The sequence below is a fragment of the Callorhinus ursinus genome, unplaced genomic scaffold (genome assembly GCF_003265705.2).
Source record: "Callorhinus ursinus isolate GAN/ISIS: 27379988/994484 unplaced genomic scaffold, GSC_fseal_2.0 scaffold38, whole genome shotgun sequence".
Classification (NCBI taxonomy): Eukaryota; Metazoa; Chordata; class Mammalia; order Carnivora; family Otariidae; genus Callorhinus; species Callorhinus ursinus.
In genome coordinates, this window is record NW_027397100.1 from 9,718,016 (window position 1) to 9,731,177 (window position 13,162).

The 13,162-nt window shown below is 44.3% G+C and overlaps 1 protein-coding gene across 5 annotated transcripts in view; it reads right to left on the minus strand.

Annotated features, from left to right (window-relative positions):
- DLGAP4 (DLG associated protein 4) overlaps positions 1–13,162 on the minus strand; it is a 191,752-nt gene that overhangs the window by 15,590 nt on the left and 163,000 nt on the right. For all 5 annotated transcript variants that reach the window (XM_073880471.1, XM_025875760.2, XM_025876709.2 and 2 more), the window contains one exon: positions 12,601–13,013. In XM_073880471.1, the coding sequence (XP_073736572.1) occupies positions 12,601–13,013 (413 nt within the window). The remainder of the gene's footprint in view (positions 1–12,600; positions 13,014–13,162) is intronic.

Sequence of the window (13,162 nt, forward strand, 5' to 3'; positions counted from 1 at the left end):
TCTCCAACAACCTTCTGTCTAGATCGAACCTGTGGTGCCCACAGCAGCGGCAGCATCTGACCCAGCAGTCTCTCTTCTAGAAAACTCTTCAGGTGCGTTCCAGTTGCTTTCCCTCCCACCTCACCGGGCACTCCTCCTTTCCCACCATTCAGTGTTCATGTCTCCACTCCTTAGGCTTTGCCATCTCATTTCTTTTTCTTTCTTTTTTCTTTTTTTTAAGATTTATTTATTTATTTTAGGGAGGGAGGGGAGAGAGCACATACGTGTGAGTGGGGAGAGGGGTGGAGTAAGAGAATCTCAAGCAGACTCCCTGCTGAGCGCGAGCCCCACGCGGAACTCAGTCTCCTGACCAATGAGATCATGACCTGAGCCGAAACCAAGAGCGGGATGCTTAACCGACTGAGCCACCCAGTCGCCCCTGCCATCTCATTTCTGACCTTAACGTATACACCGAGGACTCCCAGTAGAACCTTCAAGCCTGGGCCTTCCCCGGCTCCTGTATCCAGCCGCCCGCTTGACGGCTCCACTCTGAGAGCGGATGATGCGCGTCGCATGTAACATGCTGGAAACGGAACTCCCGACTCTGCTCCTGGTATTTACCGTAGCCTTCCCTATCCCAGGAGCACCTCTGTCCTTTCTGTCACCCACATTCCAAACCGGGTTTGACTCCTTTCACTCCTATTCTGTACCCAATCTGTCAGGAAGTCTGCTCTGCCTTTCAGATGTATCCAGAACTGCCTCCTCTCTCAGAAGTGCTCCGTGGCCACTACCATCTTGTCTTACCCAGATTATGGTGACACCCTCCTCCTCCCTCCCACCTGTGCCCCTCACTCCACTCTCCTTTGAACAGAGAAACCAGATTCACCCTTTTAAAAAAGAATGTCAAGTTGCAGCACTCAAAACTCTCCAGTGAGTTCTCCTCTGAGAGTAAAAGCCAAGCCCTTCCTACCCCTCTGAGGCCCTGTGTGATGTGGGGCGCCACTGCCCCGACTCCATCTCCCACGTCCCGCTTGCCGCTGCAGCCACGCCGGCCGCTCCCTGGGCCTGGAGCCCGTCAGACACCTGCCCACCCCAGGAGCTCTCAATCCCTGCCCCTGCCTCTGCCCTCCAGGCCTCCAGGATTGCTGCTGCTCTCTCCCTTGCATCAGGTTTCCTTCCCCGCCACGCTGTGGGGACGGCCACACCGCCCAACCCCCGCAGCCCTCACTGTCCTGCTTTCTGTGCTGTTTTCTCTGTTGCGCGTCTAAACATCTTCCATGTTGTTTGCTTATTTGGTTATTTTCTGTCTCGCCCCATGAGAACATAAGCTTCACGAGGGCAGGGGCTTGGTTTTGTTCACTGCCTTCTCCCCAGAAGCTAGAAAAAGTGCCAGTAAATATTCACAGAATGAGGGAAGGTAGGACCAGGGAGGGGGTGCTACAAACTTCCAACTGTTCCAGTGTCCTGACGCTCCCACAGTTAGAAAAGAGATGCATGAGACACAGTAAAATTAGACACAAAATTGTCATTATATCAAATACTATTTATGATGTAAATCCAAGAGAGCAGAGTTATACAAGGTTGCTGCACATGAGATCAACGTACAAATCTCAAAATAACTAATCAGAATATGCAAAATAGAAAACAGATTGATTTGACTATAAAAAAAACTAGATAGCACCAAGAAATAAGCCTAATAAAAATATGTAAAACCATCATGGAGCAATTCATCAAACTTGAAGAGAAGGATATAAAAGGGATAGCTGGATAAATGGAGACAGAAGCTTTGTTCATAGCTAAGAAGACTCAATATTTTACAGGTATCAAGTTTTCCCAAATTAATCTATAAATTCTATTTCCAGGCAATGCTCCAGCAAAATTTTTCCAAGGAATTTGCTATACTAATTCCAGAATTAGTATTGGACAAATGAAGAAGTATATGAACTTTTTATTTCTGAACACAGTAAGGAAGAGGAATTCGCCCTGCCAGGTACCAAGGAATGTTAAAAAGCTCTGGCAGTTAACAGCTGTATTAATGCAGAAATAGAACAGCAGAACAGAATGGAGCCCAGAAGCACAGCCCTGTGTACGTAAAGTTTGGCAGCGGTTATGACCAGTATCACTCATCAGTGAAGAAAGTAAGGACTTCAGTAGCTGGTGTTGTGACAACTGGCTTTCCATATGAAAAAAACAAAACGAGATTGTAGAATGCACAAATATGAACTGCAGATGAATACCTAAATAAGAAAAAATGAAAAAAAAACCAAACCCAAATTTTGAAACCATGAAAAAATATACCATTGGAACACGGATATTCTTAAGAATCAAAGGTGCATTCAGTAAAGCAAGAAGATGTAACAATTTTTTTAAAAGATTTTATTGAGACAGAGAGAGAACACAAGTGGGGAGAGGGGCAGAGGGAGGGGAGAAGCATACTCCCTACTGAGCAGGGAGCCTGAAGTGGGGCTCGACCTTGAGATCATGACCTGAGCTGAACGCAGACACAACTGACTGAGCCACCCAGGCGCCCCAAGAAGATGTAACAATTATAGACATGTATACATCTAATGACCACCAAAATACATGAAAGCAAAAATGGACAGAAGTGAAGGGAGAAATTGACAGTTCTATGGTGATAGTTGGAGACTTTAATGTCCCACTCACAATAATAGAACAAGACGGAAGATAAAGAAATAGAGCATTTAAACAACAAAATAAACCAACTAGATTTAACAGACTTATACAGAACACCCTACCCAACAAGAGAATACACATTCTTCTCAAGTATACATGGGACGTTTTCTACGACAGACCATATGTTTGGGGCACAAATTAAGTCTTTTTTCCCCCCAAGTTTTTTTTTAAAGTAAGCTCTAGGCCCAACATGGGTCCTGAACTCAGAACCCCAAGATCAAGAGTCACATGCTACACTGACTGAGCCAGGCAGATGTCCCCACAAATTAAGTCTTAATAGATTTTTAAAAAGATGTAAGTCATACAAATATCTCCTCTGAACACAGCAGGATGAAGTTAGAAATCAATTTAACAAAAGGAAAACTGGAAAACTCAAAAAACTGTGTAAATTAAACAATACACTTATTTATTTTTAGAGGGTGGAGGGAGAGGGGGAGGGAGGAGAGGGAGAGAGAAAGTTTTTTTTTTTTAAGATTTTACTTATTTATTTGACAGAGAGACACACAGCGAGAGAGGGAACACAAGCCGGGGGAGAGGGAGAGGGAGAAGCAGGCCTCCTGCCAAGCAGGGAGCCCGATGTGGGGCTCGATCCCAGGACCCTGGGATCATGACCTGAGCCAAAGTCAGATGTTTAACAACTGAGCCACCCAGGCGCCCGAGAGAGAGAAAGTCTTAAGCAGCAGGCTCCATGCCCAGTTCAGAGCCTGATGCAGGGCTTGATCTCATGACCCTTAGATCATGACCTGAGCCAAAATAAAGAGTTGGATGCTTAACTGATTGAGCCACGCAGGCACCACCCCCCACCTTTTTTTTAGAGGGAGAGAGAGAGAGAATATACCTTTAAACAACCAGTGGGTCAAAGAAGAAAGGAAATTAGAAAATACTGAGAGATGAAAGAAAATAAAACATACCCAAACTTACAAAAAACAACAAAAGTGGTGCTAAGGGGGAAATTTATGGCTATAAAATATACATTAAAAACTTATGAAAGATCTCAAATCAACAATCTAACTTTACAACTTAAGGAACCAGAAAAGAACAACAAAATAAACCCAAAGCCAGCAGAAAGAAGAAAACAAGAAGGATTACAGCAGAGATAAATAGAGACTAGAAAAACAATAGAGAAAAATTAATGAAACAAAAAGATCAGAACTGACAAACCTTTCAGCTAGATGGACTAAGAGAAAAAATGAATACAAAAATCAGAAATGGAAGTGGAGGCATTTACTACCAATTCTACAGGAATGAAAAGATTGTAAGGATACTAGAACAGTTACACACCAATACACTGGGTAACTGGGATGAAATGGACAAATTCCTAGAAACACAAAACCTGCCAGACTAAATCATGAAAAAACAGAAAATTGGAATAGATCTTTATCTAGTAAGGAGACTGAATCAGTACTCAAAATCTCCCAATAAAGAAAAGTCCTAGATCTGACGGCTTCATTGGTGAATTTTACCAAAGTTTTAAAGAACTAATCACTAATCTTCAAACTTTTCAAAAACTGAAGAGCAGGAAACACTTCCTAACTCATTCTCTGTGGCTCCATTACCCTGAAACCAAAGCCAGATGAAGACACTGCAAGAAAAAGCTACAGACCAGTATCTCTATGAATGTCAACACAAAAATCCTCAAGAAAATACTAGCAAATACAACTCATTGGCACATTAAAAGGGTTACATATCATGACCAAGTGGGATTTATTCCTGGAATGGAAGGATGATTCAACATGAAAATCAGTCAGTGTACTACTATGCCACATCGACAGAATGAGGAAAACAACCACACGATCATCTCAATTCATACAGAAAAAACACCTGACAAAATCCAACACCCTTTCATGAGAAAAACACTCAACAAACTAGGAATAGAAGGAAACTGCCTCAACATAATAGAAGCCATCTATGAAAAACCCACAGTGAGCATCATACTCAATGATGAAAGTCTGAAAGTGTTTCCTCTAAGACCAGAGATAAGGCAAGGATGCCTACTATTACCACGTCTGTTCAACAGTACTAGAAGGTCTAGCCATAGCAGTTAGGCAAGAAAAAGAAAAGACATCCAAATTGGAAAGGAAGAAGTAAAATGATCTGTTTGCAGATATGATATTCTATGTAGAAAGCTCCAAAGATTACACATGCACGCACACACACAGAACTATTATGTGAATTCAGCAAAGCAGCAGGATACAAAGCTAACAAAAATGAGTTGCATTTCTATATGCTAAGGATGAATAAGCTGAAAAGGAAGTAACAATTCCATTTACAATAGCATCAAATAGTATAAAATATTTAAGAATTAACCAAGGAGGAGAAAGGCTTGTACAATGGAAACTACAAAGCACTGCTGAATGAAATCAAAGAAGACGCAATAAACAGAAGTACATCCCCCTGTTTAAGACTTAATATTGTTAAAATATCAATACTACCCAAAGCCATCTACAGATTGAATACAGTCCCTTTCAAAAATCCCAACAGTGTGTTTTTGCAAAAATAGAAAAACCCATCCTAAAAGTCATATGCAATCTCAGGGGACCCCAAATATGCAAAACAATCTTGAAAAAGAACAAAATGGGAGGACTCCTACATCGTGATTTCAAAACCTACTACAAAGCCACAGAAATCAAAACAGTGTGATGTTGGCATAAAGACATAGATCAATGGAATAAAATAGCCCTGAAATAAACCCTTGCATATACGGTCAAATGATTTTTGACAAGGGTACCAAGACAAATGGGAAAGGATGGTCCTTTCAACAGATGGGGCTGGGAAAACTGGACATCCACATGCAAAACTTAGACCCACCTAATGCCATCTACAAAAATTAACTCAAAATGGATCAAGGACCTAAATGTAAGACCTTTTTACAACAGTAAAACTCTTAGAAGAAAAAACAGAAAAGCTTCAGGACATTGGATTTTTTTTTTTTTTAAGATTTTATTTATTTAACAGAGACAAGCAAGAGAGGGAACAGAAGCAGGGGGAGTGGGAGAGGGAGAAGCAGGCTTCCTGTGGAGCGGGGAGCCCGATGCAGGGCTTGATCCCAGGACCCTGGGATCATGACCTGAGCTGAAGGCAGATGCTTAATGACTGAGCCACCCAGGCGCTCCAAGACATTGGATTTGTAATGATTTCTTGGCTATGACATGAAAAGCATAGGTAACAAAAGAAAAAACAAACTGGACTTCATGAAAATGTAAAATTTTGTGCATTACAAAAGTCATCTACAGAGTAAAAAGATAACCCTCAAAATGGGAGAAAATATTGCAAGTCATATATCTGGGTAAGGAATTAATATTTAGAATATATATAGATATCTCTTAAAACTCAATAACAAAAAAGCAAACAACCTGACTTAAAAATGGGCAAAGGACCTCCATAGACATTTCTTGAAGGAAGACATATGAACGGCCAACAAGCACATGAAGACATGCTCAGAATCACTAATCCTTAGGGAAATGTGAGTCAAAACTATAATAAGATACCACCTCACACCCATTAGGATGGCTACTCTGAAAGAAAATGGGAAACAAGTGTTGGCAAGAACATGGAGAAACTGGAACCCTTGAGCACTGCTGGTGGGAGTGTAAAATGATACAGTGACTGTGAAAAACACTGGTGGTTCCTCAAAAAACTAAAAACAGAATTACCATACGATCCTGCAGTTCCACTTCTGGGTATATATCCAAAAGGACCGAAAGACAAGGACTTGAAGAGGTATTTGTACGCCCACATTCACAGCACCATTACTCACAGCGGCTGAAACGTGGAAGCGATCCAAACGTCTATTGACAGATGAAAGGACAAGCAAATGTGGTGTACACACACAATGGAGTGTTGTTCGGTCATAAAAAGGAATGGTGTTCTGAGATATACCATAACATGGAAGAACTTTGAGGACGTTAATGCTAAACCAATCACAAAAAGGTAAATACTGTGTGAAGTACCTTTTATGAGGTACTTGGAGTAGCTGGAACATAAAGACAAAGTATAATAATGGGTGCCTGGGGCTGGGGAGGAAGGGAGAATGAGGGGTTATTGGTTAATGGGTAGAGTTTCAGTTTTACAAGATAAAAAGTTTATGGGGATGGATGGTGGTGACAGTTGTACAACAATATGAATGTATTTAATACCACTGAAAACATTTTAAAAACGGTTAAGATACAGGGCGCCTGGGTGGCTCAGTTGGTTAAGTATCCGACTGTTGATTTCAGCTCCAGGCATGATCTTGGGGTTGTGAGATGGAGCCCTGTGTTGGACTCTGCTCAGTGGGGAGTCTGCTTGAGATTCTCTCTCTCCCTCTGCCCCTTCCCCTGCATCCCCTCTAAGTAAACAGGTAAATCTTAAAAACAAAACAAAACCAGTTAAGATGTTACATTTTGCCACAATAAAAAATTCAAAAAAAAAAATCAAGGGTGTAAAAGATTGATATGAACCTATCAAATTTAAAAGTTAGTGATTAAAAAAGTCATTAATTTTATTCATTTTTTTAAGATTTATTTTTTTTGAGACAGAGTGAGTGTGCACATGTCCACGCAAGGGGAGGGGCAGAGGGGGAAGGAGAGGTACAAGCAGACTTTTGCTGAGCACAGAGCCTGATGCAGGGCTCAATCTCACAACCCTGAGATCCTGACCTGAGCTGAAATCAAGAGTTGGTCGCTTAACTGACTGAGCCACCCAGGTGCCCCAATTTTTTTTTAAAGATTCTATTTTTAAGCAATCTCTACACCCAGTGTGGGGCTCAAACTCAAAACCCCAAGATCAAGAGTTGCATGCTCTACCGACTGAGCCAGCCAGGTGCCCCACAAAATCATTAATTTTTCTTTTTAAAGATTTTATTTATTTATTCGTCAGAGAGGGAGAGCGAGCACAAGCAGGGAGAGTGGCAGGCAGAGGGAGAGGGAGAAGCAGACTCCCCGCTGAGCAAGGAGCCCGATGCGGGGCTCGATCCCAGGACCCCAGGATCATGACCTGAGCCAAAGGCAAATGCTTAACCAATTGAGCCACCCAGGCATCCCCAAAATCATTAATTTTAAAACACAAGCGATAGTGGCGCCTGGGTGGCTCAGTCGTTAAGCGGCTGCCTTCAGCTCAGGTCATGATCCTGGGATGGAGCCCCGCATCGGGCTCCCTGCTCCGCGGAAAGCCTGCTTCTCCCTCTCCCACCCCTGCTGCTTGTGTTCCTTCTCTGTGTCAAATAAATAAATAAAATCTTAAAAAAAAAAAAACCACACAAGCGATAGTATCAGAGAAAATATTGACCCCTAGAGTAATAAGATTCTTCTCTGAAGAAGATTTTGTAGGACTGCCAAGAAAGAGTACTGGCATTTAAAGGTCTTTCCCTAAGGAAAGGGCCAGTTTGTCACCCTCCAGCAGGATGTCCTTAAACTTAGATGGGCAATAAAACCACTTTAATGTTAGCAGTACCTGTCACTTTGGCACCAACAGAAATCACAGATAATTTCATATCACATTACAGCTGTCACAGTTATCTTGAAATAATGTTTACTGTCATCACTACTTGGAAATTATAGTAATTAGACTCACTGCTAGATTGTGTTAATGTCTTAACAAAAAAGTATACATTTTGATGACTCTATTAATATAATTGGTTTCCTTTGTTATTGTGATATAATTTCTACTATATGTGATTTAAAGCCAATTTTTTGAGGTATCCACAAAAACCTACCTTTCAACAAGCCCTGCCCACACAGAGCTGCCAGTTTCTCAGTGCCTTGATGTTTTTATCCTAATTTTAATTTTTTAAAAAGATTTTATTCATTTATTTGACAGAGAGAGCACCAGCAGGGGGAGCGGCAGGCAGAGGGAGAAGGAGAAGCAAGCTCCCCACTGAGCAAGGAGCCCAATGTGGGGCTTGATCCCAGATGCTGGGATCATGACCTGAGGCAAAGGCAGACACTTAACCAACTGAGCCACCCAGGCACCCCCCTAATTTTAATTTTTATTAAATTACTATATGTTCACAACTTTAAAAATAAGTAAAAGCACAGCAGTGAAAGAAAACTAGATAGTTTAGCCCTACCATGTACAGGGGCACCTCAGTGGCTCAGTCAGTTAAGTGTCTGCCTTGGGCTCAGGTCATGATCTCGGGGTCCTGAGATTGAGCCCCGCGTTGCATTGCATCAGCCTCCCTGCTCAGCGGGGAGTCTGTTTCTCCCTCTCCCTCTGCCCCTCCCCTGCTCGTGCTCTCTCTTGCGCATACTCTCTCTCTTCTCTCAAATGAATAAATAAAATCTTTTAAAAAAATAAAAAAACTACCGTGTATCAAATGATACTATCAAGAAAATGAAAGGGCAACTTATAGAGTGGAGAAAGTATTTGCAAATCACATATTTAATAAGGGTCCGTTATTCAAAACATATAAAGAACTCTTGCAACTCAACAACAAAAAGACAACCCAGTTAACAAATGGACAAGGGGTGCCTTGGTGGCTCAGATCGTTGAGCGTCTGCCTTCCACTCAGGTCATGACCCTGGGATTGAGTCCCTCATCAGGCTTCCTGTTCAGTGGGGAGCCTGCTTCTCCCTCTCCCTCTGCCGCTCCCCCTGCTCGTGCTCTCTCCCTCTCTTCTCTCCCTGTCAAATAAATAAAATCTTAAAAAAAAGCTGGCTTCGTCCATGTTTTAAAAAAAAATCATGAAAAAGGAACAGAGGAAGGACGACCTCTTATATGGATGGCCATAGTAAACATTTGATGGACAGAGTTTGGGGATAAAGTAAAAAAAACCTCCCAATCTCCACAGATTTCTCCAACAAAAATGTAAAAATAGCCGACAGGTATATGCAAAGATACTTGACATTATTAGCCATCTTGGAGATGCAAATTAAAACCACAAGGAGATACTACTTCATGTCCACTAGGATGGCTAGATTCAAAAAGACCAATAATTGCAAGCGTTGGTGAAGATGTGGAGAAATGAGAATCCTCATGTTCCACTGGTGGGAATGTTAAATGGTGCAGCCACTGTGGACAATTGTTTGGCACGTTCCTCAGAGCGTTAAACACAGAGTTACCATATGAACCAGCACTTTTACTCCTAGGCATGTATCCAAAAGAAATGAACGTAATACACACACACACACACACACACACACACACACACACACAGGTGTTCAACAGCAGTGTTACCGATACTAGTGAAGTATACCCATACAGCAGAAGGGAGGACGTGCTCATAGACGCTACAACTTGGATGGACCTTGGGAACGTTACGCAAAATGAAAGAAGCCAGACACAAAAGACCACCATTTGTATAAGCATCCAGAATAGCAGAGATGGAATTCATGGTTGCTAAGAGCTGAGGAGGAGGGGGGAATGAGGAGCGACTACTAATAGTTACAGGGTTTCTTTTTGGAGCGTTGAAAATGAAATCAGTAGTGACGGTTGAACAACACTGTGAGCTTGAACAACACTGTGAGCGTACTAACTGCCACTGAACGGTACACACTTTAAAAGGGTGAATTTCATGGCATGTGAATCAGATCAATAAAGCTGTTACAGCGTGAAAAAAAGGAAAGAAAAAGAAAGGCTTCCAGAAAGACAACTGAAAGATGGAAGAAAAGATGAGAGGCTGAGGCTCCAGCCGGCAGGTCCCACATCTGAGCAATGGGGATCTCGGAAAGAGAACAGAACAAATGCAAGTGAGGAAATTATTTTTAAAAGTAAATGCGAGGCAGAGCACCTGGGTGGCTCAGTCGGTTAAACATCTGCCTTTAGCTCAGGTCATGATCCCAGGGTCCTGAGATTGAGTCCCACGTCGGGCTCCCTGCTCAGCGGGGAGCCTGCTTCTCCCTCTCCCACTCCCCCTGCTTGTGCTCTCACTTGTACTCTCCCCCAAATCAATAAATAAAATCTTTAAAAGAAAGTTAATGCAAGGCTATTTGTCAGAAACAAAAGACCTGCGTCTCCACCTAGAAAGGGCCTATCCGCTGCTAGCACACGAACAAAGCCCTACGCGGCATGGCACTGCGGAATTCGCAAGAGAGGTCAAGTGAGGAGCCTAATAGCTTCCACCAATAAAAAACCACAAAGGCCTGAGAGGTGGAATGCATCAAACTTTCCAGTACAAGTAAAGGAAGCTAAACACAATATAGCCTTGAAGATTCTGAGGGGAAATGATTTTCAACTTTATGTTTATAGGTGTGTTTGTGTGTGTGTATATATATAGGTTATAGATGTTATATATGTAGGTTATATATAATGTATACACCTATAAACTTACACATTTACATATATAATTTATTATTTTCAACTTTACACCCAGCCCAACCATGTGAGGTCTGAATAAAGATATGCAGTTTCCAAAAATTTATCTTGAACTGAAGGTGTGTGGCAGCAAAATGAGGGACGACAGCCAAGAAAGCAGAAGGCCACTGGTCTGGGAAGCGGGGTGTCCACCATGGGACAGTGGCCAAGGGCAGTCCCAGGTGATGGAAAGGGAAGTCTCTGGACAGCAGCCAGGCAGCAGGCCGAGAGAGTAATCCGGCCAGATGAGAAGAGAGAACGAGAGGGCACCAGGAAAAACATGAAATCATGAGGTTATCTGATACGTGTGCAGATCTGGGAAATAACACAGATGCAGGCTGGCAGATCTGGTGGAACGTGTGAGATAGTAACAAGAGCTTAGAAAACGAAGGGTATAAAAAAGATGAGGCAATCATTCATTTTAGGAAAAATAAAATGTGGAAAAGGAAATGAAATCACCATACAGTATTAGGCTCTGCAGTGAACAGTATTTCCATGCTCACGGTGCCCAGAACTACTGGTGATATTTAACCCCAAATGGTGACGTCCCACATGGAGGGTGGGACAGGAGGCAGACGTGACAGAGCTAACTGCTCATCTCTTGGAGCAGGAAATCAATACATGATGATGAATTTGAGAGGAAATAAAATACCAGAACGCACAGCTGCCAAGAGCTGCAAGCAGGGAAGGTGGGGGCCGGGTAGTGGGCTACCTGGTTCCTGTTTGAAGGCTTTCATTGCCTTCTCTGGGCCTTGCCTCCATTCTGACTTGTTAAATACTCTTACTGTGGAAAGTTCTTATGACTGTTCTCTGCGCAGCAGCATGTGACATCAAAGCTGGGACACCCGCCTAAAGGTCCGTGGATACGGACCCATCCAAGGGGGCTCTCCTCAGGCCCCATGCCATCTGGGGTCAGTGGGATGCTGGCTCCATCCCTTCTGGATACTCTGGAGACCTGTCCTTCCTGCATGTTCTCTGGAGAGGGCCCTCACTGAGACTGAGGACGAGCTGTGGCCCCTGGGGCCGTGGCCTGGAGGTTATCAACCACCTGTGAATCTAGGCTCCCCGCGTAATTTTAGCTCTTTCTGGGACTCATTTCTCGAGGGAATTTTTCGAAATGGGCACGGTACAGATAGTAACAGAAGTGGCGGAGTAGCTGGCTTCTGTGTCATCTGTTCACAGTTCCTCACACCCTGCTGAGGCCCGAGGTTAGATCCCTGGGGCTGGGCATATGGTAGGTGCTCAGTAAGGAGCTGTTGAAGGCATAAGTATGGTACCAGCTGTCTCCATGTCAGCCACTTCTTCGGGCCCTCCCACGCATGGCCACCTTCCATCCTCACAAACGCTCACACAGTTGGAGGGCAGGAGTATCTACCTCTCTGTTACACAGAACAAACTGAGGCTGGGAGGCACGTGACTATGGTCGCTTCACGAGGAAGGGAAGAGCAACATCCCAGCCCAGGTGTGGCTGAGCCCACACAGCCTGTGCCCCCAGCAGCTGCTGCCATAAATCCTTCCCGGAGAAAGGTTAGGTTAGGTAGAGAGATGGCAGAAAGAAGGGAAACAGGAGGTGAGCTCACAGCCGACTCCAGCAGGGAACCTGAGGCACGAGCCAGGCCCCCTTCTCCCCAGCCCGGAGGCCGTCCCTGCGGCACTCACCTTCTTCGGAGAGGTTGTTCTCTTTGGTCTCCTTGTCCATCTGGCAGCACCAGCCCTCCAGCCGCTCCGTTTCTGCCTGCAGGAGCTTCAGGAACCAGAAGCCGTCCCGGCGGCAGGCCCCCGGCTGCACTGGCTCTGCCGGGGAGCTGGAGGAGGTCTCGAGCCAGGGGTCGGGTGGGGGCAGCGAGGATGCCTCTAGGGCAGGGTCGCTGTTGTCTCCATAGGAGAGGTTGCGCTTGATCTGGGCAATCTTGGGGGCCTGCCGAGGGCCGGCATCGATGCTGATGGAGTTGGGGTGTGGGGTACAGTCCGGGAGGCTCCTCTCAGATGACTTACAGCTTGAGTCATTGGCATCCTGGGTATCTGAGTCGGTGTCCCGTCGGGAGGACATGCTGTGAGAGGGGGCGCTGCTTCTAGGGGGTGGGAGGGTGGGGGGTGAAGTGGGGCGGGGACAGGAAAAGGTGAGAGTCACCAGGAGGGCCAGGGACCAGAGGCCACCCCAACCCGGACACACGGGAGACAGAGAAACGGATGCATCGTCTGCTCACCATGCGCCTGAAGC